General features: G+C 41.8%; 1 protein-coding gene across 1 annotated transcript in view; it reads left to right on the top strand.

Annotated features, from left to right (window-relative positions):
- The window catches only part of SCAMP1 (secretory carrier membrane protein 1), a 72,877-nt gene that overhangs the window by 31,508 nt on the left and 14,368 nt on the right, over positions 1-27,001 (top strand). The window contains exons 3-7 of the mRNA XM_029064696.2: positions 9,447-9,545; positions 9,808-9,919; positions 14,403-14,531; positions 18,619-18,778; positions 25,352-25,453. Of these exons, the coding sequence (XP_028920529.1) occupies positions 9,447-9,545; positions 9,808-9,919; positions 14,403-14,531; positions 18,619-18,778; positions 25,352-25,453 (602 nt within the window). The remainder of the gene's footprint in view (positions 1-9,446; positions 9,546-9,807; positions 9,920-14,402; positions 14,532-18,618; positions 18,779-25,351; positions 25,454-27,001) is intronic.

Consider the following 27,001-nt stretch of genomic DNA (forward strand, 5'->3'; position numbering starts at 1 on the left):
GCCCAGTGTCCAGTGATAGGGGAGCTCCAGACCATGTGGCTCCAGTGCCCACTTCTGCCCGCCCTGCTCCAGTGTATCGGGTCTTCACCACGGTGGTGTCGAGGTGGAGAAAAGGGGCCATGCTCTCCTGCAGAACCCTGGAGCTTCAATGGTTGAGTACCTTGGAGGCCTGATGCTCTCCTCAACGTTTCTGTTAAAGTAACAAACTTTACTGGTGGCAGATGGCACATTTCTGACACTGAAGACTTTGTCAGTGATGTAAACCAGTTTCTTTTTTGCCAGAGAAATCAGTTGGGGTCTCTTCTACCGTCCCCTCCCCGGCAATTCAATGACTGGTTCTCAGATAAACCAAATAAAAAGGTCACTTATCCTTGAGCCCAGTAAAAATGAATTAGACACAGCAAATAATGCCTTTCAAATGGTTACATAACTAGACAACGTATCATAATTTAGCAGCCGAAAACTTTTGACTGTATTTCCCTAATCAGAAACAGAGGGGGAAAGTTTTGGAAATAATAGACGTGCCAGTTATTACCGCAATTATAATTTTTAGAAGAGCCAAATTATAGATCTTTTTGAAGCCAGGATTTGCAGTGATTGTACTGGCAGATCTTGTAATAGTTCTAGTGGGAGCTGTGGTAATTAAAAGGAATAATTTTTGTTCTGCATTGGGCCTTTATTGCTTCCTTAGGTCTTGAATATCTTACAGTGAGAGGGGAGGAGGCAGGGGTGCTTCTTTGCAATACAGTATTTGGGGAGAAATTAGACTAAATAAATGTTAATTGTTTCCGTTCCAAACACTTTGGTACTAAGTTAACAGAAATAACATAGCAACAGTAGGCTAGGTAATAGCCTGCTAATGTATGCAAATTGTAAAGAGATAGAGCCTATTGAGCTATTTGCATTTCAAATATTATCAATTTGACACAAATATAATGAGCTCTGTTGCTTGCTGGCTGCCTCCCTAGATTAAATCTTTTCGAAAGCATTCAAGAAGGCATTTTTAAATTATGCAGAAGAGGGTGGAAGTTTCAGAAATTACATTGAGACATACTAACTAATCAGTTTTAGAAGTTTTATTTGAATAAATAACTTTAAGAAACTGGGTGAACTCTTCATCAAGCTCGGAACACCAATTTAAGCACCCTTCCTCATGTGATGCAACTGAGATAAAAAATCTACTGAAACTTGTTTCCCTTGGGATTTAAATAGCAAGCCAAAACTCAGGAGTGTGAAAGCTCCACTCTGGGAATGGCTGTGGAGTTCTGGAAAAGAAGTTAACTTTTTGTTTTGTTTTCTACAAGATGTGACCTGATACCTTTTCAAAGGAAATAGGAGACTATTTCAGAGAATGTATTGTCTTTGAGAATCAGTGTTCTCATAGATGGCTAGTGAAGGTTTGAGAGTATTTATCTTTGAAGGGAATTTTAGCAAGATGCAGTTGATGGTGAAGTCATTGGAAAAATTTAGTTAATGTAGCTTCCCTGTCTCAGTGTGTGAGTAGTCCAAAAGAGGTCTTCGTAAAGGAAAAATATCAAAATATTTCAACTGGAAATCCACATATGACATTTTTTCAGAAGTTGTTGGGTGGGTTTTTTTTTTAATCTTTATACATTACCAGCATGAATCCAAGTGGATGCTGGCAGCTGAAGGCAAAAGAGCTTCCAGTGCCCGGCACATAGTAAGCGCATAAATACCATAATTATTATTCCGTCTTTTGTTAATACTTAAGGGCAGGGTGGCGGAGGGGAGGAGGAGAAACCGTCTAGCACTGCAGCAGCATGTCATGTCCTACCCGGCCCAGTGCTGAGTGCTTAGTATAGTACTCAGCACACAGTAAGCGCTCAATAAATACCATTCATTGTTGTTTGGCTGCTGTTGGAACTTCAACCAGCTACCACCTGAGGTTGGGTCAGCAGCTGTCCTATTCGAGAGACAGTTTACTCACCCCTTCCCCCTTCTCTCCCCGCCCCCAGTCTTATTGCAGTCACATCTTCTCCAAGATGCTCTTCCTAACTCAGCCCTCCTTTCCTCTTCTTCTGCTCCCATCTGCTTTGCCCTGACTTGTTCCTTTAATTCATCCCCCCGGCAAGCCCCACAGCACTGATGTATATATCTGTAGTTTGTTTATATTAATGGCTGTCTCCCCCTCTAGAATGTAAGCTTGTTGTGGGCAGGGATTGTGTCTGTTTTATTGTTATATTGTACTCTCCCCAGCGCTTAGTACAGAATTTTGGGCACAGAAAGCACTCAGTAAATAAGATTGGAAAAATGAATGAATGAATGAACGGTTTCCAGTAAGGCCACTTATGTTTATTCTTGTGGGTGGGAGGAAAGAGCCTTGTGCACCCTAGAGATTGCTGGATGAGACCACTCTCCGGTCTCTGTCTCTATTGTGCCCCTGTCCTATTTCTTTACAACAGGTCCAGGGCCAAGGTCACCCTCAGACTCTGTAGTGCCTCAGTTCCCTCATCTGTAAAATGGGGATGAAGACTGTGAGCCCCACGTGGGACAACCTGATTCCCCTATGTCTACCCCAGCGCTTAGAACAGTGCTCGGCACATAGTAAGCGCTTAACAAATACCAACATTATTATTATTATTATTAGAGTGAAGGGGCAAATCTTCCCTCTGACTTAGACTGTGAGCCCCATGGGGGACAGGGACTGTGTCCAACCTGGTTATCTACCCCAGCACTTAGTACAGTGCTTGGCATATAAGAGATTTGTTATCTCACAGGTGGTGGAAACCTAGGATATTTGTTATCCAATTAGCTGTCAAAACTTGGCCACTACTGTACCTTTTGGCAAAAGAGGCTTTTATTCATTCAGTTCTTCCATAAATGCATGTTTTTCCTACATGTTTTGAATAAAACACTGTTAATACATTACGGAAACATCTCCCAAGTGCTTCAGTACCACTTAATTAAAAAAAAGAGACGGGATATTTCCCACCCTGACAACCCTACATTCAGCCAGAAAGAAATACCAACATGCCTCTCCGTCTTCACAACAGTTCCTTCCATCTCAATGGAATTGCATTGGACTAAGGTGTAAATTGTGACACTCTTAAAGTGGTGTGCTTTACATGGGCCGCACAAATAAGATTGCCTCTGTAACCTTGTTTACTAAACATGGGCGATCTGTTATCTAATTACCTGTTAAAACTTGGCCACTACTATTTCTTCCGGCAAAATAGTCTTTTTTAATGTTGTTAAACCCTACCTCTGTTCCAGGCATTGTACTAAGGAATAGATAAAAGCTAATTTAGGTTGGACACAGTCCCTGTCCCGCATGGGGTCACAAGCAATCCCCATTTTACAGATGAGGTAACTGAGGCACAGAGAAGTTAAATGACTTGCCCAAGGCACAAAGCATACACATGGCAGAGCTGGGATTATAACACAGGTCCTTCTGACTCCCGGGCCCCTGCTCTTTCCATTCACTTCTTACATGAATGCTTGTTTTTTCTACATGTTTTGGATAGAATACTTTTAAGGAATTAAGGAACCATCTTCCAACAGCTCCTGTTTAATTTGAATGCCATGGCATGTCAGAAGAAAGAGTTGTGCATATGCACTTGCTGCTATTCATGGCACAGGTTTTTGTTAATTTCAGGTTTGTCTAGAATGTACCCCTGTTTTGGAGAACTGGGTGAATGTCCTCAGCCTTGGTGATAATATTTGTTCTGTCGGTTGGTGCTCAGGGATCAGGTTAAGTAAAGGGTATATGACCATTTGATAATTAATATTTCTAAAATGATTGTGAGAGGATTTAAATTCCTACTCGTTGACTCCTTATAGCTCTGAATATATTTAGTTTGCTTAAAATACAAAATTCTGCCACCTCTGTTCCTCATGGAGCAAGGGAAAAGACCCTTCAGGTCTTGCTCACCTGACTCGCTAGAAAAACTCATTAATTGGAAGGTGCAAGGAGAATTTGGAGCAGAGGTAAAGGAAGAAGTGAATGCTGATTTTTCTACCAATATTTCAAGAAATTCTTGTAATATAAAGTCTCTCCACATGTGCAGGATTAAGTTTGGGAAAGTGAGATGTGTGTGTAGATGTGAACATCTACAAAATATCTCTAAAACATTTGCCAATATCAAATGAGTCTTGGAGGCTTTGGACCTTCTCTAAATTGATTTTTAAACTTAGTCGATATGAAATTGTGAAATACAATTTTACACTTTGCTACTAACAGTATCAGTCATTTCCTAGGATATATTCATGTGGGAGAAATCAAGGGATTCCAAAATATGCTGTTTTTGTGGCTCTTAAAATATTGATGCTTTGGGATATTATTCTGGGGGGAAACAGTGTGTAAATTGAGGATGACAGCAGAACTGCAGTGGGGCTAAGCTAACTTAGACTTACCTTCAGGCAAATATAGTAGCATTCTCATTTTGATTTAAAAGTTAAATTAGGTATATAATTAAATGCATAACAATACAGGGAGAGGGCTAGGGCATAAGAGGACGTATTCTCATTTACAAATGAAGACTATACGGGCAGAATTTAAAACAGAATTGACCATCTTGTTTGTGGTCTGTTAACAACACTCTTGATCTGTGAATAAAAGGATTTGAATTTCAGATGTGTGACTGAATGTACTGTCTGACGTATGATCTTGAAATTTGACAGATGTGTTGCATCTGAATCGTCATGTTGCCCGTGAAGAAATTCAGAATTGTTTTGAGAGATTTGAATGAATCACTGCCGTTTCATTCTTCTAAATTTGGCAAAATTCTCACAGTTGCTTTTGGACTAAGACTGACTAAATTAAACTGTAAAATTAAATCGATGCTGTAATGTGCTCCCCTGATAAGCTTCCTATTTCAATAAGTTCAGGCACACAGGAAGTCCATTATGAGTCTTGTTTCCAAAAGAACCGGCTAATTTTGTTTTGCCAGAAATACTCTACAAATTTAGCTGTATGAAAATCTGCCTGGGAGGTTAGATATGATGTGAGCTAAATGTGTAGTGGTCAGATCACTTCATTTTACCAATTGGAGTAAACCTGATTATAAGTGGCTGAACTTGGGGGAATATCATTTTCTGTCCTGATTAAGTCTCTTTCTCTTATGCTTTCTAAGAATTTTTAGGTACAGTTCAGTGGGAAACTGATCACTGTCAGGTATCTTGCGCAGCCTCAAGCCTGGAAAGATTTCTCCCTTGCTCTCAATCAGTAAAGAAATTGCAAAGAGACAACCAAGCAATTGCTTGGTGGGGATCCCAAAAGATGAATTAGGGACTTGTCTTATTTGATCATCTGTAGAATTGGAGTTGTTGTTTTTTTTCCTTCCTTCCTTTCAGTGATCCCTTTAGTTGCTTTTAACTTTAAGATATCTTAAAAGTGTGTTCAAAGGAATAAATGTTTCATTTTCTTTTACAGATTAAAATGCAGACTCTTTAAGCTTCTTGTCTATCAATATGCTGTCGCTTGTTCTCTTCATATGTCCCACTCAGCATAATCAGGTTAAGGTGGGCGTAGCTTTGACCTTAAGAGACTCAGTATATTCTAGAACTTAATTGTTCATGCTATTTGATATTGAGTAAGGCCCGTAAATGACACTTAATGGAATTACACATCTATGCGGTCCAGGCCACATAGACATAGAGAAGGTTGGATAACACAACAGCTCTGTGAACCTTTAGTGTTGCATCTTAAATCTGATACTTACCACTCTGTCGCCACACCGTTGGACAGCCTTCCAAAAGATGTCCTGTCAGTCGTGATTGTCTTCTGCTTCCTTGCCTATCATTGCACCTTTGGTCTTTGCTGCCCAGGTAATAGTTTTCTTTCAGCTCTGCTGTTGTTGGGAATATTTGGCTGTGTTTGGTTTCCCTGGAGTGGGATGATAGATCATATCAGTTTCTTAATTGTCAGCTCACAGGCTTTGCTGAGTGGGTGAAATAGCTTACAGTCAATTTGCTTGTCTTCTTGAATCTATTTAGGGCAGTTATTTGCGTACAGTAATTTTCAGATGACTGTTTCTAGGACATTGGATGATGATGATCAGGTCTGAGATAGTCCAAAACAGAACTCATCTTCCCATCCAAACCCTGGCCTGGCCCTGACTTTCCCATTGCTGTAAAAAGCACCCACATCCTCCCTGTCTCACAAATCCATAACCTTGGCGTTATCCTCAACTCATCTCTCTCATTCAACCCACAAATCCAATCTGTCACCAGATCCTGACTATTCAACCGTCACAACATTGCTAAAATCCACCCTTTGCTCTTTAAACAGCAACCACGTTAATCCAAGCACTTATCCTGTTCCACCTTGTCACTCCAGTGGTTGCCCATCCACCTCTGCATCAAACAAAAACTCACCATTGGCTTTAAAGCACTCCATCACCTTGCCCCTTCCCACCTCAGCTCGCTTCTCTCCTTCTACAACCCAGTCCGCACACTTTGCTCCTCTAGTACTGATTTTCTCACTGTGCCTCGATCTTGCTTATCTTGCTGCCGACCCCCAGCCCGTGTCCAGCCTCTGGACTGGAACCCTTCCCTCCTCAAATCTGACAATTACTCTCCCCTCCTTCAAAGCCTTACTGAAAACGCATCTCCCTCCAAGAGGCCTTCCCAGACTAAGCCCCACCTTTCCTCATCTCCCACTCCCTTCTGCATTTCCCTAACTTGCTCCTTTTGCACTCCCCCCACCCCAGCACCACAGCACTTACATACATATATGTAATTGTATTTGTATTAATGTCTGTAACTTCCCTCCCAACCCCCAGACTGTAAACTCGTGTGGGCAGGGAATGGGTCTGTTTATTGTTGTACTCTCCCAAGTGCTTAACATAGTGCTGTGTACACAGTAAGCGCTCAATAAATACGATTGAATGAATGAATACTGCATCAGCCTCCCTGCTGGCTTCCCTGCCTCCTTTCTTCCCCCACTCCAGTCCATACTTCACTCTGCTGATTATTTTTCTACAAAACCGTCCAGTTAATGTTTCCCCAATCCTCAATAATCTCCAGTGGTTGCCCATCCATTTCGGCATCAAACAGAAGGTCCTTTCCGTTGGCTATGAAACACTGTCACCTTTCCCCCTCTTACCTTACCTCGCTGCTTACCTACTGCAACACAGTCCATAGACACTTTGCTCCTCTAATGCCAACGTACTCGCTGTGCCTCAGCCTCACCCATCTCACCACTGACCTCTCGCCCATGTCCTGCCTTTTCGTATCCGACAGACGATCCCTCTCCCCACCTTCAAAACCTTATATATGCACATCTCCTCCAATAGGCCTTCCCCTTACTAAGCTCCCACGTCCTCTTCTCCCGCTGCCTTCCATTTGGATTTACACCCTATATCCTACTTTCGCTCAGCACACAACACTTAGGTACACAGCCATAATTTATCTATATTGATGTCTGTATAGACGAAGCCCGTCGTAAGCAGTGAATGTGTCTACCAACTCTGTTATATTGTACTCTCCCAAGCACCGTGTGCCGAGCACACAGTAATCACACAGTAATTATGATTGATTATACACAGTGCTGCCGTCCTCCCTGTCTCACAATCCCATAACTTTAGCATTTTCCTTGACTCAGCTCTCTCTTTCAACCCACATATTCAATCTGTCCCCAGATCCTGTCGGTTCTACCTTCACAACATCTCTCTAATCCGCCCTCTCCTCTACATTGACTGCTACTACACTGATCCAAGCATGCTCTTGACTGCTCCAACTACCCCCTCGCTGACCTCTCGGCATCACATCTGTCCCCTCTCCAGCCCATTCTTCACACTCTGCTGCCTGGATTGTTTTTCTGAAAAACTCCTCCGTCCATATCTCCCCATTCCTCAAGCTCCTCCAGTGATAGCCCATCGAATTCCTCACCATCAGCTGTGAGACACTCAGTCAGCTCTTTCCCTTTTATCCCACCGACTTAGTTACCTACAACACAACCCATCCAGTCTTCTAACACCCGCCTACTCTCTACTTCTCTGCCGGCTGTCCGCTTGCCCGTGTTCTCCCTAGAGCCGGAAGCTCCCTTCTCCTTCCTACTCGACTATCCACTACTCTCCCAACCTTCAAAACCTTCCTAAAATCACATCTCCAAGAGGCCTTTTCAGACTAAGCCGTTTATTTCTCCTGTGTCAACTATGAACATTGCCGTGTACCCCTTAGGCACTTTGATACCCCAGCTCCACAATAATTGTATAAGTATTCTTATGCTCTACTATTTGTCCTACTTCTAATTTGTTTTAATGTCCCTCTCCCCCTGTAGACTGGAAACTCCTTGTCGGCAGGTATTGTGCTTGTTGTAGGCAGGGAATGTGTCTGTTTACTGTTATAGAGAAGCAGCGCGGCTCAGTGGAAAGAGCCCAGGCTTTGGAGTCAGAGGTCGTGAGTTCGAATACCGACTCTGCCACTTGTCAGCTGTGTGACTGTGGGCAAGTCATTTAACTTCTCTGTGCCTCAGTGACCTCATCTGTAAAATGGGGATTAAGACTGTGAGCCCCAAGTGGGACAACCTGATTACCTTGTATTTACCCCAGCGCTTAGAACAGTGCTCTGCACATAGTAAGCGCTTAACAAATACCAACATTATTCTTATTATTATAGTGTAATCTCCCAAGTGCTTAGTACAGTGCTTTGCACACAGTAAGTGTTCGATAAATACGATTGAATGAATGAATGGATTGTGCATACTAACTTTGTTGTATTACACTTTCCCAAGCACTTAATGCTGTGCTCTATAAGTACCATTAATTGACTGATTTCCAGAGGTGTGAAAAGTATGTTCTAACACCTTGCATCCTCCAGCCTGGCTGCCTGGAATAAATCGAACAGGCAAGGTCCTCTACACAATCCTGTTTTACTCTCTTGGCAATGGGAAATGGATCAGATGTGCCACCCTTGACTCTCATCAGCTATTTCATCCTAAAGTCTTAGAGTTTTAATGAATTTTTCAGGGCAGCCTGCTTGAATATAGTTGCCACCTGATTAAGACGAGATCTATTACTATAGAAGTTGAGAAGCGGTGTGGCCTAGAGTAGAGAGCACAGGCCTGGGAGTCAGAAGGTCACTGTGTTATAATCCCGGCTCCGCCACTTACCTGCTGTGACCTTGAGCAAGTCACTTCACTTCCTCTGAGCCTCAGTTAGCTCGTCTGTAAAATGGGGATTGAGACTGCGAGTCCCACAAGGGTCAGGGGACTTTCCAACCCGATTTGCTCCAGTGTTTAGTACAGTGGTTGGCACATAGCACACACTTAACAGATACCCCAATTATAATTATTTATCATCATCAGTGTGAATAAAAGCAATAATTCTAAAGCCCTTTGATGATAAAATAAGGTTGATGTCCCTTCCACTTTGGAGATAGTAAAGGGCAGTGTCACATCATGAGCTCAATTAATTTCACTTTAAGCTCCTGCATTGTTTAAATGACCTTTTACTGTGAAATTTATTTTTGTCTTTTCTTGGCAGCCACCCCCAGGAAACACAAAAATTCCTAATGTACCTAGCACGCAACCAGCCATCATGAAGCCGACAGAAGAAGCCCCAGCTTATACACAAATTGCAAAGGTTAGTTTACATTAATTGTGAAATAAGAGTTTACTCTTGGGCAAGTGCTAATTTGAACAGATATTAGTTGTAATTATGATTTCTTTACCATATTTATATTTTCTGAATCGGGTAACGGTCAGGGGAATTCCATTTTGGAAAAGTTTTTGAAACGAAGGTGTTACGCACCTTCTGTTTAATAGAAGTGTACAGGAGGATAAGGGTTTTGGGGCTCTTCGGTATGAAGTTTCTGTTAACATGCCTCTTATCGCCTTCTCTTTAGGAACATGCCTTGGCTCAAGCTGAGCTGCTGAAACGCCAGGAAGAGCTAGAAAGGAAAGCAGCGGAATTAGATCGTAGAGAAAGAGAGATGCAGAGCCTCAATCAGCATGGTGGTACGCATCCAAGTCCTTAAAAAATTCTCAAAGCCCTTGTGTAAAATCACCATAGGCAATTAATTAAATCATTAATTTCTACATAATTACCAGCAGTAGTAACAGTGGGTAGTACTCGGTTTTTTGTGTTATTTGTTAAGCTCTTAATATGTGCCAGACACTGTACTAAGCACGGGGGTACAAGTAAGCTAATTAAATCGGACACAGTCTACGTTCCACATGGAACTCCATAGTCTTAATCCTCATTTTACAGATGAGGTCACTGAGGCCCAGAGAAGTGGAGTGACTTGTCCAAGGTCACACAACAGACAAGTGGCGGAGCCGGGATTAGAACCCAGAGTCTTCTGACTCCCAGGCCTTTGTCCTATCTGTGAGGCCACTCAGCTTCCCCACTAAGCCACACTGCTTGTTCCTGCCTCCCTGGGACTTGGAGGATTAATCTGAATAGGGTCAGCATTACCACAGGACTGAAAGGAGCCTTGTGTCTCACACACTTTAGGGAGATTGGTAAAAGGAGGGAGGTTGTTTGGGGAGATCTCGTGACTCTATTGTCGCCTGGGGTGCCCCATGGTAAATAGCAAGTTGTAGTTTAGGAGGTCCTAAAACTCTCTGGATCCACTACCAGAACGATTGCAGATGTAGGTGGGGCGTTCTGGGAGAGATGCGTCCTTGGTGTTGCTTTGGGTCGGAGACGACTCCACAGCATAAGACAAGACGCGTCTTGGTGGTGCCTTATCAGTTCTGCTTCAGTTGCCTCTGGTCGCACAGGGAATGCATGTAGAACGTGACTTTAGGAAGGAAACTAAAAGTGTGGTAGGAAAATCTTTAGCGTGATCGAGTGGAAAGTGCATGGGGCTGGGAGTCAGGACGCCCAAGCTATAGTCCCAGCTCTGCCACTGAGTTGCTGTGTTGACTATGGCACCTCAGTTAACCTCTCCCAGGCCTCTGTTTCATCTGCTGTAAAATAGGGTAATACTCTCCTTTCCCTGCCTCACACGGGCTTTGGGAAAATAAAAATGTCATACAGATACTAATCAGGGGTATTAATAATAACGTTGGCATTTGTTAAGCGCTTACTATGTGCAAAGCACTCTTCTGAGCGCTGAGGAGATACAAGGTGATCAGGTTTTCCCACGTGGGGCTCGCAGTCTTAATCCCCGTTTTACAGATGAGGAAACTGAGGCACAGAGAAGTGAGTGACTCGCCGGGGTCACACAGCTTACAAGTGGGAGAGCCGGGATTGGAACCCATGACCTTCCAAACCCGGCTCTTTCCACTGAGCCACGCTGAACACTTACTGTGCAGAGCACTGTACTAAGCATTTGGGATAGTACATTAAGACAGCATTGGTAGGCATGTACCCTGCCCACAAGGAGTTCAAAGTTTAGAGAGTGAGACAGATTTTGAAATAAATTACTCTCTGCTGAGGCCTTCACAGTGGTAAAAGGCCCAGGGCCCTGTGCTCCAGGGATACAATAGGGGTTAAGGGGAAGGCTTTGTGCATCCTCAGAGGTAAACACAGGTGATATTAATTAAAACCTGTCCTTGTTAATGAGTATACTTATCTACATTGCTAGCTCGGCATAGATGTTCCAAAAGCTTAGCTAGAGATGAAGCGGAAGGACTCGGGTCCCTCATAACCGTTGCATTTTTGGAAACATTAATATTGGGTGGCAGAGGAAGGTAGAGGGGCCACTCAGCTTGAACATTTCTTTTTGAAGGGTAATAAGGAGGGTTAGAAATAAACTATACTTTTTAGTATAAATTAGAGACATAATTTTTGCATGTCTGCCTTTGGTATTGTGAAAAGTGCCTATTAGCATGACATTTATAAAATATTTTAAAATTCTGAAATTAGAAATGTGATATTTTGATGACCTACTATTTTTGGCTCCCCTCTAAAAATTTTTCCTTGATATCTTATTTTTCCTATTATTATTTAAATTCTTCTTTGACACCAATTCTGACATACTAAATTTAAAGATTGCACCCTTCTTAAATTTCCATAATCCTAGAACTCTTCCTTGCTTTTGCTTACTGCAGCAGCCCTTTGATGTAGCCCATATTTCTTGTTTCTCCTGTTCTTGTCCCTCCTGCCTGAGGAATCTTAGTGTTATTTCTTCTCTGGCTCTAGAGGACATGAAGAATTAGAATTGGATTTAATCTTATACATCTTACACATTCTTGGAATCCCAAATTACTGGAGTTTAGACTCAAAAGATGGTGAGTCCGTTGAGGGACACTGTTGGTGCCCATTTCCCATTTGTATGCACCCTGTCCCAGGGTTTAGTACGTTGCTCTGCGCACAGTAAACATTTAGTAAATGCTATTCCACTGTTACCAGCAGTTTAACCGTAGGATCTCTTTATATAGATTTACAGAGGGTAGCCTGATGAATTCTGAAGCACATCTGTGTTCTCTGTGTTTCTCTAAATTAGTTGAGATGGGTTACTAGAAGCATTCACAATCCAGGAATGCAAATCTCTGAGAAGCTGGGAAATGTTATTTGTTGAGGGAGGAAGCGTTGGCTGGGTCTGCCCAAGCCAAGTGGACCAAGGAACCTTTATTTGGTTGCAGTGCTCTCTGAAGTTAATAACGTGGTACTTAAAAATTATAATATTTGTTAAGCGCTTACTATGCACTGGGGTAGATACAAGATAATCAGGTCACACACAGCCCCTTCCCACATAAGGGTCACATTTTCCCTGGGAGGGAGAACAGGTATTAAATCCTCATTTTACAAATGAGCAAACTGAGGCACAGAGAAGTGAAGTGACTTGCCCAAGGTCACCCAACAGGCAAATGGTGGAGCTGAGCCTAGAAACCAGGTCCTCTGACTTCCAGGCCTCGTTCTTTCCATTAGGCCGTGCTGCTTGTCTATAGCCCAACTGAAACTCAAGCCAAAATTTAGACTTCGGGGACGGGAATTTTCAGTCAGGCTGGGATGTCTACAAGGGACAGATCATCTGGAATTGTGCTTCTTCATTTAGACTCTGCAGAAGTACACACTGACTCCGCTCCCGCGTGGCTCTCAATAGGTAAACCCAGTTCTGCCGTAACACGTGTCCTCACTCAACGAACATGTGTCTTCACTGAACATTTTGCCTCAAACGTTATTTGGGATCCAGGGAACTTTCTCCTTGTTTGGATCCTGAGCTCATCAGATAGGGAAGAAGTGCGTTACGTGCATATGTTTTGCAAGAGTGCAATCAGTCAGTGGCATTTATTGAACACTTACTTTGTGCAGAACACTGTACTAGGCACTTGGGATAGTACAGTTCAGCTGATAGATGCAATCTCTGCCCTCAGTTCCTGTGCTCGAGTAGCACTGGATGTTACTTTGGTGTGGCTTTACTGATAAGGAGTTGGTTATTGCCTTGCAGAATCTACACATGCTTGACATTTCATGATGTAATGTAATGAATTTCCCAACTGGTCATTTTTGAAATTTGTTTAGAGCTACTTTGTTCCCACAACGCTACTAAATGGCGAGGAAAGGTTCAGTGAAAGGACAGAAACCAGATTGTAGAACATTAGGAAAGTTGTTGGAAGAGAAGAGGGGGCAGTGGGTTTGAGGAGATGGACCGAAACCGCAGCTGGGAAATAGGGTGATTGCTGTAGAAGTAAAGATATTTAAGCATGCAGTGCACTACTCTAAAAACTTTGTAATAATAATAATGTTGGTATTTGTGAAGCGCTTACTATGTGCAGAACACTGTTCTAAGCGCTGGGGTAGATATAGGGTCATCGGTTGTCCCACGTGAGGCTCACAGTTAATCCCCATTTTACAGATGAAGTAACTGAGGCACAGAGAAGTTAAGTGACTTGCCCACAATCACACAGCTGACAAGTGGCAGAGCTGGGATTTGAACCCATGGCCTCTGACTCCCAAGCCCGGGCTCTTCCACTGAGCCACGCTGCTTCTCTACTTAACTGTAGTGTGCTATGGAATCCAGAGAAGCTTTCTTTAAATAGAGGAGATGAATATGTTGAAGGCAGAGGGGAAGGAATCATCAGAGAGCGAGTGGTTTGAAGATAGATGTTAGGGAGGAAAAAAAGGGCCTCTTCCAGTGTTTTAGGAGGTGAGAGAAAAAGGAGCTAGGGATAAGTGGGGAAGGGTAGGTTTACATTTTGTTTTAAACAAGGAGGAGACTTGTTCTTTATAGAGAAGGCCAGATGGAGGAATAGAAAGGCACAGTTAGCAGGTTAATGTGATCAATGCAGGTGGTCAAACTAGATCATTTAAACCTAAAGATTATTATTTTTCTTTCCGAGTTCCTCATTTTGACTGCACTGAACAAATTAGCTGGGTAATTGACACTTATACGTCTGGTTTTGTGCTGGGTACCCACCAATTTCATCACACAAGCTTTCAGTCTCGTGGATGTAATTGGGCATGTTTTTCAGGCAGCTGAGTCTCTTAAGAAAAATAGAAATTGCAAATAACGTTATACTGATAATGTTTCATTTCTTCAATTTGCAGGCAGAAAAAATAATTGGCCACCACTTCCTGGGAACTTTCCAGTGGGGCCTTGTTTCTATCAGGACTTTTCTGTTGACATCCCCGTAGAGTTTCAAAAGACAGTCAAGATTATGTACTACTTGTGGATGTGTGAGTATTGACTAAAACACACATTTCTGTGCACTTTTGTGGTCCTGAAAGCAGAACGTATTTCACAGCTGTGGCCTTAATCATTCTATCAAATAAGCTTTCCTTTTTATGGGTCTTTGTAAATGAACAGATGGACATAACGAGAGCCAGAGCCCCTAGTATTTGGAGGAAAATAGTTTAATTTCATAAACAGTTGAACATGGGATTGATATTCTTTTAAGGAAAGATAATTAGCATGTGGTAATCTGTGATAAGATGGCCCATTGTTCAGTAGGCTTTGCCATTTTAAAAAGAATTCCCCAGGCTATTTTTGTACATAGGGAAGTAGAGTTCTCAGTTTCTGTTTGATGCTCAGTGCTCTGCATTTTTGTCTTCCTGCTATGGAAACAAACCCTTTAATGTGTGAGCTGCCTGCCCTCAGATACACTAAAAAATGCTTAGAGTTTATCAGGCTGGATTCCAAACTTTAGGGAAGGTGAATACTTTGACAATGAAAAGAGAACTGTAGTTACTAAGACATTCCCTCAGACGAAATAGTTTCGATGAGGGGAATTGAGAGTGCCTTTGAATTAAACATCGTGACTCATGGGGCCCTACGGTCTAACTGGAAATGGTTCTGAACTTTAGTAGGTGGGGTGTGTGGTTTCTCTACTTGGAGCATTCCCGTTTGTGTCCTGTCCCAGCTTGATGCCCTTTCTGCTAACTGATCCTTCCAGTTAAAATCCTGGTAGCCAGCAGCAGGCATGGAGGAAGGCAGAAAAGAAATAATAAGGCGGTATTGCTGACAGGCTATGTCCCGACTGTATAGACCTACCCATTGCCAAGCCCCCAGAATGCAGATGCTTTGTGACCCATTGTAGTAATTTTTCTTGGTGGAGCAGATTTGGTGCTTTTGTTTTACATAGCCAGCATTATTCCTTTTTCCCCGATAAAAAAGCCCACGAACCAACTTTGTTAGAATTCTTGGGATGATGATGCCATTGGGAGACATGGGGGAAAGACTACATGGATACTGGGATTCCGTCATTGACCACCTCTTATAGGTTTGGCTGATTCTTCTTAATAATAATAATAGTTAAGCGCTTACTATGTGTCAAACAGTGTTCTAAGCGCTGGGGTAGACATGTTAATCAGGTTGGACGCAGTCCCTGTCCCACACGGGACTCACAGTCTTAATCCCCATTTTGCAGATGGAACTAAGGAGCAGAGAAATTGACATGCCAAAGGTCACACAGCAGACCAGTGGCAGAGCCGGGATTAGAACCCAGGTCCTGACTCCCAGACATGTGCTCTATCCCCTAGGCCACACTTCTTCTCTTCTTGTACTGAGTTTCTGCTCTTTAGGATCTGGGCCTGCTCATTCAGAAGTGGAAGGGGGGCAACAATAAATGCATTTTCTTGGCTTCATGAAGACACCCTGAGAAATTCAGTTCCCACAATGGACAATTCCCCCCCACCCCCAAATTAGCCTGTTGGGCTGTTTATTTGAAAGAAATCAACTAAATAGTTTCAGAGTCCTACTTCTCTTGAGCTGTGGTGACCCAGCCAGTGTCTTGTGCTTTAATGTGGGGGTAATGTCACTAGATTTAATTATGACCAGTTAAGAATGTAATCTTATTACGAGGCAAAATTGCCCTGACATAGTAGAAATGAGGTCTCTGTTTCAGAGAAATTCAGCCATTGTAGGAAATGTTCCACTACCATAATCCAATATCTAGATATTCAGGAAACTCTGATGGAAAGCTAATAATTTAGACTGTTTTATAGTCAAAGAAAGTAGTTTTTTTTCTTCTACTCCATGCTCCCTCAGTTTTCCGGAGAAAGCAGGATTTTTTTGAAGTCAGTTGCATGTTCACGAAGTTGCCAAGTGAATGTTTCTAATATCTGATTTTAACAGATATTTTAACATGAATGCCTTTGGTCTCATTCCTTCTTACCCTCTGACCTTGGTTAAGCCTATCAGTGGAAAGAGTTGCTGTTGCTTTTTTTTTATGGTTTCCAAGACAGACATTTGGGCAGGAAGATCAATTGAAAATGCTAGTACATTGGAATGACTCAGTTCCGATCTATGCCCGATTTGAATTAATTATAGGAACCTCCCATTACCTACTCCATTACCTGTCCCCGTTGTCCAGCAGAGTAGGACATGCGTTTTATATAGCCATTTTTCTCTTTTATCTCAGGCTTCGAGGAAGTGGTTGAACGTGTGCCATTTGTCCTTAAAGATAGGCAGTTGTAGGTATTAGCGAAGACTTAGCCTGTTGGCCTCTCAGAGCTGTAAAGTTTTTAAAGGTCTCAACTCCAAATGGGCTTAATAAGAATCTCTGTAAGTAGCCTTGCACAACTAATGAGTTAGAACCATCTGCATAAGTAAGTTATTCCTGGAGTCTAAAGTGGGCATTTCTGAAGGTTTGTTAACTCTTGAACCATTCAGTGCCTTGAGGTGGTAATTTATTGCTTAATCACCCGGCATGACCCTGTCCTGATTATATACAGCATGGCTCTAAAGCCAAGATATTTCTGCCCAATTTGATGCTTCAGAATGGAAGAACAATTTTAAGAAGCCACTCACAACCTTATTTATCCAGTCCTGCTGATCCTCAGAAGCTTTGTCTCATATGTTTGTTGAAGACAACAGCCCAGTCGGAAAAGCCCCAGACCCGGCTTCAATCTCTGCTACTGCGGCCCATTTGTAATGGGATTTCTATACCGCGGCTCTCTGCTTCAGAAGAATTCGAAGAGCTTTGCCATGTGGCTGTCTTTCACCAGTTATTTCAAAACCCTCCCTGTGGCAGAGAGTCATCCAGCCAATCAATCAGTGATATTTATCAAGTGCTTACTCTGTGCAGAGCACTGTATTAAGCGCTTTGGAAGAGTACAGTGCAATTGGCAGACGTGTTCCCTGCCCACAATGAGCTTACAGTCTAGAGGGAGTAACAGTAATGTGAATGAATGTTATAAAATATAAAGATGTGAGGCATAGAATCCCAGAAAGAGTCAAGGGCCGAAGACATTTGGCTTTGGGGAAGGAGGTAACATTGTGGGCAACAGGATTATTGTCTAAAATACATTTTTATAAAGGTACTGGGCTCTTTGGGAGAGGGAGAGATGGGAGCTGAGTGTTAATACTAGAGGAATAAGGAAGGTATCTTTACAAATCTTTGATAAATCTATGTTTTGTCCCAAACCGAAACAAATTTTCATCAATTTGAGTCATCCTAAGCTAGCTTTGCCCAAGGCTTGTTCTATAAAAGGACATCCATAAAAGGTAAGTGGCTTTGCTCTTATGTGATATATGCTTGCTTACCTTTTTGTGGGAGGGCATTAATAGATATTTAAGCCCAATTTGAATCTCCTACACTTCTAAAGCAGCCAATGATTTTGATGTTTTGCAAAACTCAGAAAATATATCTCCAAAAACCTTCCAATTTATTTTGATCATTTTATTTAACTATCCTCGTTCTGTTGAATGTGAAGCATTCGAGTGTTCTTTGGATGATATTTAATCTTTATCCTGAGTTTCATGGGATACCTTTTGAATTGATTTATTTTCAATTTGTACGAATGAGTTTCGTACAGTTTACAAGAATGCTTTAAAATAAAAAAAGGAATTTCCAACAGTGAGGCCTTTCAGGACCATTTGGGGTTGTGTCCTTTTAAACTGCTGTTAGTGACGTGTTGGAGAAAATAATAATTACTCAGTATCTAAGATTCTTTCAAAGGTCTCCAAGTAGTAATGAAGGGAAGAGTCAGCTATAAGTGTTTAATGGAGAAATGAACATCTGCATAAATTGTAGAAGTCAGTGTCATTTTAAGAACTGGTAAAAGTTTTACGGCATGACCATATCTGCATCTATAATCATCAGATTGAGGAGATTGGTTCATGCAAGTTAAGTTTAAGCTTTACCATCTTCAAGTCAAATTTAGCAAACCGCAAGAAATAAGCCAATTTATAACCTAGGAAATATGGCCGAGGCTGTCATACTAAAACTGCTAAGGAAACTTTTCCTATTTTCAGGTAAAATATTTATGGAATGAATAGAGCTGTTGAATATAAACTTTATTTTGTTTGTTTTTGGTTCCGCAGTCCATGCAGTCACACTGTTTCTAAATATCTTCGGATGTTTGGCCTGGTTTTGTGTTGATCCTGCACGAGGGGTTGATTTTGGACTGGGTATCCTCTGGTTCTTGCTTTTTACCCCTTGTTCATTTGTCTGTTGGTACAGACCACTTTACGGAGCTTTCAGGTAAATTTTTTGTGTACTTTTGATTGTGATTATAAATGATTAAATGAACATTTATTCAAGTTGGGGACAGGGCAGTAAAATGCAGCCGATTTTAATTGGTACAAGGGTTCTGAGCCTCCATTTTTCGTACAAAACATCTAAGTTGCTAGAAAACACCATGAAAATGGTCCTTGTAGATGGAGAAAACTGTCGCTTGTGTATTCTGCTCTAGGGTCTGTTTCTTCACTTCAGTTGTCAGAAGGCTATTTGGCAAAGCAACTTTGTGTTTGTCACAAAAAGTAAATAATGGCAATAATTGGTCTATCTACCCAAAAAATAAAAAATTGTTGTAGTGTAATATTAAGGCAGATATAGACAACAGCCCAACTTGGGTCCTTGCACTTCTCAGTTGATTAGCTAAGCTTTCAGATGTCAACTCATTTTCAAGTATGGACCAATTTCTATGGGTGACACAGTTTGTGCAATGATATTATTGAAGCAAGTGTCTGGTCCTCATCTAAGAGAAGGGTACAAAATAAGACATTTTGGAGGGCTACAGTTAGGTGTGTACAATTGCCAGAAGGATCACCCAGCTCTTCCCCATTGAAGAAGGATACAGACACATGCACTCATTGGGAAGGTGGGTCAGGAGAGACCAAGGGAGTCCACAACTAATATACACACACACACACACACGTATACACACACATATGTATACACACACACATATATTTATATGTATATATATGGTAGGTGAGGAGTGTCCTTGGAGGTTATAAAGGGATACCCTTTCCATAGATGAGAAGGAGGCCTAGAGGGAAGTTGTGGGAAGAAAAGAAGGATTCAGCCTGGTCCCGGATTGGTTCCTGGGGGCCTTGGAAGACGAGGACCGGACAGGGAGCACAGGTGTGGGTTCCTATAAATATGGTCTGGGAAGCTGGCCAGAGTCAACTGCATCCCTCCCCAACCCCGGTGTTGGTTGTACAATTCAAGCTTCCCGGTGGGGCCAGTGAAATAGGGATGGGGCATCTCAGTTGGGGCACCTCTTCCTTTGTGGGTTGAAATGAATGTGGTGGCTGAAAGTTGAGACTATACAGGACCCAGCAGTAACTCAACCAGCCTAGGGTCCTTTTGGGTCCTGACACATACTGCTGAGAGGCAGGGGTGCCAGATAGTGAATCAGCCTTGCAGGACTTGAATAGAGAGGCTCTAACATAGCCTCCCAGTGTGGGTAGGATCCAAGACCTGTCTGTGACAAGGAATCCCCCTCCTCCTCCTCCCCTCGTTCACCTAGATATTTTGAACCCAATTATACCTAGAAAGGGTTTGATTAAATGCGTGGCCACAAGTTAGACATTTACTAAATACGGAAAATATATGAACTTCTTGTAGGCAGGAAGATTGTAACTTGGCTGTGCTTGGCTGTGCTTGGCTAATAACTGTGCCTAGTTCACTGCAGAGGAATTACGGAGTTTACTGTAACTTTCCCACAGTTAAGCTTGAGGAGTAGCGAAGCAGAAAATGGTAAGAGAAGAGGGAAATAGCACAGCGGTGCAATGTGGTAAGGAGGAACAGGGACAAGGCAAGGGAGGAATGAGACATTTCCCAATCTTGATCTTGAGCCTCCCACAATCTGAGAGGCCATTTAAAAGCTCAGGAACACAGCACCTAGGTTTTTGGGGAATTGAGGAAAGATGGAGAGGTTTTATTATACACTCAGAAGACAAAGTGAGAGACATTGATAGGCAGAGATATAATATATATATATATAAAATATTATTATATATATTATATCAATCCCAGATCTGTTGGTTGCCCGGAATCGTACTGGTTTTGTTTACTAGGTTGAATCTTAATCTCTTTAGCCCTTTCTAATTCAGCTTTCCTGCTGAAATTAAAAACCTGAACATAAAACAGAACCCCTCAGGAAATAAAGAAATCATCTATTTATATCTGTATATCTAAATTTATGTGTATATGTATCCCAGATGAGCCCCAGCTTCAGTTTAGAGAAGCGTAGTGGTCTAGTGAAAAGAGCACAGGCCTGGGAGTCTAAATCTAGTTCTAATTCCAGCTTCACCACTTGTCTGTTGTGTGACCTTGGCCAAGTCATTTAACATCTTTGTGCCTCGGTTACCTCATCTGTAAAATGGGGATTAAGATTGTGAGTCCTGTTTGGGTCAGGGACTGTGTCCAACCTATTATCTTGCATCTACCCCAGTGCTTAGTACTGCAATTATATGGTCTCCAAATACCTTGTAGAATGGCGGGAATGGAATTTGCAGGAGTTTGCTTGTGCTTCTATAAGTCTATCACTGTTTTAATAAGTCTTCCTGTAATTTAGTGAGATTGATAAATGATAATGGAGCTAGAAATAAACTCCACTTAGGATATGCATTGTCATAATCAAATCTATTTTGTAGACAACTGATTTTTTTTCTAGTTTAATGTTTTGTTTCTCTCATCCATTTGAATAGACTTTATGAGGAATGGTTTATTGATTTAATTTTGAAAGTTCATGAGTAACTTGAAATTTGTGGAAGATAATTCAATGGTTAATGGGTTAGTAACTTAATAACCTGGTATGTAACATTCTTCTGATTTCAGGACTCATTGCTTTAGAGAGCAGTATATCCTGCATGTTACAAAGGAAAATTATTTTAAAAGCTTTTAAAATCCTTCATAGAACTCGTCATAGAAATAGTATTGCGTATTAAACGCTTAGGGGTGCAGAGCAGTTTACTAAATCATGGGAAAGAATGTACGGGTGGGAATTAGCCATGGTTCCTGACCTTCAGTAAGCTCACGATCTAATAATCTAAGAGGGGAGAGCACAACAGACCCGTGAGGAGAGATTATACACTTTATGAAATGCATGAGTCAAATTGAAAAGCGTTTTCCATCCCAAAAACAAAACCAGAAAGTTGGCAGAAAAATATTCACTTTCTCACCGAAAGCATTTACTTTCTTGTCCAAGGTGAAAAGGTTGGGATAAATACTAAAACTGAGGTTGTTGGAATTCCACCCCCTTTAAGTCAAAGCGCAGTATTCAAGCTGTTGGAATTCCACCCCCTTAAGTCATTGCAACTTCTCCCTCATGTAATTAACTCTTCTCTCACTTTTTGCCTTCCTTTAAAGTCTATTAGCTACCTTGAAAAATGTATAATTTTCAAACTGAATAAGGAATCAATGTCTTCCACATTTCTAGACGTTGCTATCTCCACAAGTGTTCCGTCAATCTGTATTTGTTCATACTGTGCACATGCTATTTAAGTTTTTTCTGTTTAATCATCTTACATTTTGACACAAGAACCAGTTATGGCACCATTGAAGTATATTGAATAACATTGGCATGAGGTGTTTTGCTGGTCCTCTTCCCTTGCAACTCTTTCTAATAATCTAGTGTAATGTGACTTGGATTAGGAGATAGGTGATTGAGGCTCACACTGCATGTAGAAAGTTATGCCATGCTCCATCCCTAGAGAAAGTATGCAAACTATCAATCAGTGGTATTTATTGAGTGCTAACTGTGCGGAAAACTGTGTGCAGAAAAACTGTACTGAGCACTTAGTACAGTAGAATTAGGTGACATGAACCCTCCCCTAAAAGAGTTTGCAATCAGGTGGGAGAGACGAGAATTAAAATAAATTACTGATGGGGGAAGTGGCAGAATATAAAGATATGCACATAAGTGCTGTGGGACTGAGGTGAATCTCAAAGGCTTAAAAGGTGTACATCCAAGTCCATAGTCGATGCAGATGGGAAGGCAGATGGGGAAATAAAGGGCTTCGACAGGGTAGGCCCCTTGGAGGAAATGTGATTTTTTTAGGAGGGTTTTGAGGGTGGGGAGACGGTTGGATTTGAAGGGGGAGGGAGTTACAGGCCCTAGGGAGGATGTGGGCAAGGGGTCAGAGGTGGAATAGACAAGATCGAGAGAATATAGGTTGGCATTGGAGGAGCAGAGTATGCGGGCTGGCTTTTAGCAGGAGATCAGTGAGGCAAGCTAAGAGGGAGTGAGCTGATTGCCTTAAAGCTGATGATAAGAAGTTTCTTTGGGATGCAGAGGTGGATGGGCAACCATTTTGAAGAATGGTGAGATACGATCTGAATGGCTTTTTAGAAAAATTATCCAAGCAGCAGGATGAATTATTGCCTGGAGTATGTATCCTGAAGAAATACTCACTGGGTAAAAATTGATAATCTTATTAATACCTTTTTACAGTACATGGAAGAGCTAGAAATTAGTAAGATTAGGGAACCAGTGTGACCTAATGGCCTAGTGGAAAGAGCCCGGGCCTGGAAGTCAGGGGACCTGGGTTGTAATCCCAGATCTGCCACTTGTTTGTTGTGTAACCTTGGGCAAGCCACATCACTTGCCTGTGCCTCAGTTACTTCGTCTGTAAAATGGGGATTAAGACTGTGAGTCCAGTGGGGGACATGGACTGTATCGAAGCTTTTATCTACCCGGTGCTCAGTACAGTACCTGGGACGTAGTAACCACTTAATAAATACCATTAATAAAAACAAATGAAATGCTGCATAATATAGAAACAAATACTCAAGTGTGCATATTAAGTACATATTAAAAATCCCTAAGATGTTTAAACTAGAATTTTTAGTCATTAAATCAGTTTTAGACATGAGGTGAATATGTGCTCATGCAAGAGCAGATGTGGAAGAAACGATTGTGACACATTTAATAGTGATAATTGTTACAAAAGAATTGGAATGGCAGCCAGATGCTTCATTCTTATCAGATTCTATTTGTCTATCAAGCTAAATGTTTTGCCTTTTCCCTTGATCTTGTCTCTCAGAATTTGAGAATCTCATTCACTTCTCAATAAAGGCAGGCTCTGCATTAACCCATCGTGATTTTGTGGCAATTCTGAAGAAGTAGATTGGGGGATCCTCAGCCTTGGGTTGGTGGCAGAGGGCATCTCCAGGAAGGGAAAGCATTGGTACCCAGTAGGCATCTATCTGCACCCTCTCTCTCCTTATCTCCCTCCCTTTCTTTCTCTCTCTCCTTCCCTCTCCATCTCCCCCTCCCCACTTCTCACTCCCCCATCCTTCTCTCTCCCCCCCTCCATCTCTCCCCTTCAATCTCCCCCTTTCTTTCCTTCTGTCTCCCTCCCCCCTCCACTCTCCCCTCCCTCTATCTCCCCCCCCTTCTCTCTCCCCTTCTCTCTCCCTAATCTATTCATTGCCAGTTAATCATTCTGCAACAGGCTTGTAACTTGGTTTCTTGCACTCTGGAGTTTTATGCAGGATCTGCAAGACTATAGTCCCCTCCACCTCTACTAAATGCCGAGTGGAGAGCCTCATTGCGTCCTCTTTATGCCATAATGTCATTCCCTTGGCATGTCCCTTTTGATGTCAGTGAAGTGATAGGTGACTGTTATTGATGTTCAAACAAGCAAAATCCCCAGATTTTCCATTTGCCTTACTCAAGTCACCTGTTACCAAAGGTTCAGGTTTAGGTCTGAGGAAGGATAAAAGACGTGGTTACAGTTGGACAACATTCTATAATATATTGCTTTGTTGTGTGTTAACACCATGGTATGGTAGTAGAAACTTGCTGCTGATTAAGACATAAAATGAATCTAGAAGTCTGGGCTTAACTCCATCAGAAAGAGGAATGACAGTTTATTTCCTAGGCAAATATATTCCAGTTGCTTTAGAAATTCAAACAGAGAACACATCAGTTCTCTAAGGGAGTGGGTGGTAGATGGAGAATAGAAGAGGCCCCAGAACTGAGCCGTAAAAGATCCACACTGTCAGAGAGTGGGAGGCAGAGGAGGAGCCTGCAAAAGGCTGAGAAGGAACCATCAGAGAAAGGAGGATAACCAGGAGAGGACAGTATCGGTGAAAGCAACTAATATTTGCTGGGAAATGTTCTGCCATTTTTTGATGGTTTCCTGGATTCAGAACAGTGGACCATTTCATTCTCAATGGTGCTCTTAAAAATGCTGTTTTAGGAAAAATGGCTTATTTTAATGGGTGAATCATCATTGTGAAGATGACCTCAGGTCAGTCAAGCATATATTAGCTACCAGTAACTTCATGTGAGTCCTCCATTTTGTCATTTGCCAAGCTCAGATCTAAGCCCAAGTTTTGGAAGGAGGAAATCAATTACCAAACTCCTGGTTTTGCTCTCGATTTTTAATGATTGCTTTACAGCACAGAAACATGTATTGCTGTCCTTTGAAATTGCCAGGTCCATTAGTGCGAGAATCTGTAGAAATCAACAGTGAGCATAAATGTCTTGCTGTGTTTGGCCCGAGTTGTATAATTATCATATTTAGATCGAAAAACAAATCCATGAGGTCTGCTGGTAATCTTTAAAAATGTTTTGAGTCCTTGGCTCAAATGTAGAGCTCACATGGCTCAAGTGATAAATCAAGGCTGCAGTGATCTTGCTTGGATCATTATGGAGTTTCATTTTGAACAGAGAAGATTAGATAAGCAGCTATTGTTTTTTGGTTTTGGTAATACACTGTAATGTGTTTGCCCAGTAAGTATGCTGAAAAAAAACCTAACCAGTTTTTCCTCCCCTCCTTTTGTTGTTTTTTTGTTGTTGTTTTATTTTGTTTTTAGGAGTGACAGTTCTTTCCGATTCTTTGTGTTCTTCTTTGTGTATATCTGTCAATTTGCTGTTCATGTACTTCAGGCTGCTGGATTTCACGGGTGGGGCAACTGGTAAGTTGTTTATGTTCCTTCAACTTCAAGATATGCCTAGCATTTTAAAGCCTTTTTAAAAAATGAGAAATAAATGACTCTAAGTTGACCTTTAGGTTTTAAAAATTAAAACTGAATTTGAAATGTGTAAGATTTCTTTGGACTTCACTGACAATGAAAATATCATCTTGTTTTTTGTGCAGCATATCTGTTCTTCAAAGCGTTTTCACATCAATTATCTCATTTTACCCTCACAACATCCCTGTGAGGTAGGGAGCAGGCAAAGTGCCATTAGAAACCTGGAGCTTTAACAAGTTTGGATTAGATTTCGGCCACAATATTTACACGCTTCAGACTGTAAACCCCTTAAGGGCAAGGACTATGTTTTTAATAAAAATAATCTAATAATGATATTTTAAATGCTCCCTATGTGCCGTACGTTGAGGTAAATACAATATAATCATTTTAAACCCAATTCCTGCCCCACTCAGTTCTTACAATATAAGAGTGTGACTTGTCCTCATTTTGCACACAAGGAAATGGGGTTCTCTTTTAGAGAAGCAGTGTGGCTTAGTGGAAGAACCCTGGCTTGGGAGTCAGAGGACATGGGTTCTAATCCCGGCTCCGCTACTTGTCAACTGTGTGACCTTGGGCAAGCCGCTTAGCTTCTCTGTGCCTCAGTTCTCTCATCTGTAAAATGGGGAATAAGACTGTGAGTCCCAAGTGGGACAACCTGATTACCTTGCATCTACCCCAGCGCTTAGAACAGTGCTTGGCACGTAGTAAGCGCTTAACAAATACCATCATTATTATTATTATTGTTACAATACAACAGAATTAGCAGACACGTTCCCTGCCCATAAGGAACTTACATGTTTGGGAAGTGCAGGTGAACCCAGGGTTACAACCACCCCTGCGATGCTTGGCCACCAGGGATGCTGTACACGATTTGGGCATGCATACGCCCAGCCCTAACGCTACGTCCAGATACTGCAATTAAGTCTGTGCTAATTCATTCATTCAGTCACATTTATTGAGCCCTTAGACTGTGCAAAGCACTGTACTAAGTGCTTGGGAGAGTACAGTACAACAACAACAGACACATTCCATGCCCACAACGGGTTCACAGTCTAGAGAGGGAGACAGATGTTAATAATAATAATAAGCTCTTAACAAATCCAACATTATTATTATGTTAACACACACAAACTACAGATATCTACATATGTACTGTGGGGATGGGAGGTTTTTTTAAAAAAACAAAACCCTTCATTACCACCCCTCCCTCCCTCCCTCACTGTTCCTCTTCTCCACACTCCCCCATTCCCAGTGGCTTTCTTGCTCACCCTCACTGCACCACAATCTTGTTCCCGTCCTCCCCCAGCTCTTTCCCCAGTATGATCTGGGAAGTGTTAGAACTGGCAGGACTTAGCAACTGATTGAATATGAAAAAAAAAATGAAGGTTTTTCTTTTTCTCCTTGTGGAAACCTACAAACTCCTTTGTGATTCCATATATGAGGTAGGCATCTAGCTGAAGCTTCTTCACTGTGATTCGTTTGCCCTCCCCG

This window comes from Ornithorhynchus anatinus, chromosome 1 (genome assembly GCF_004115215.2).
Source record: "Ornithorhynchus anatinus isolate Pmale09 chromosome 1, mOrnAna1.pri.v4, whole genome shotgun sequence".
NCBI lineage: Eukaryota > Metazoa > Chordata > Mammalia > Monotremata > Ornithorhynchidae > Ornithorhynchus > Ornithorhynchus anatinus.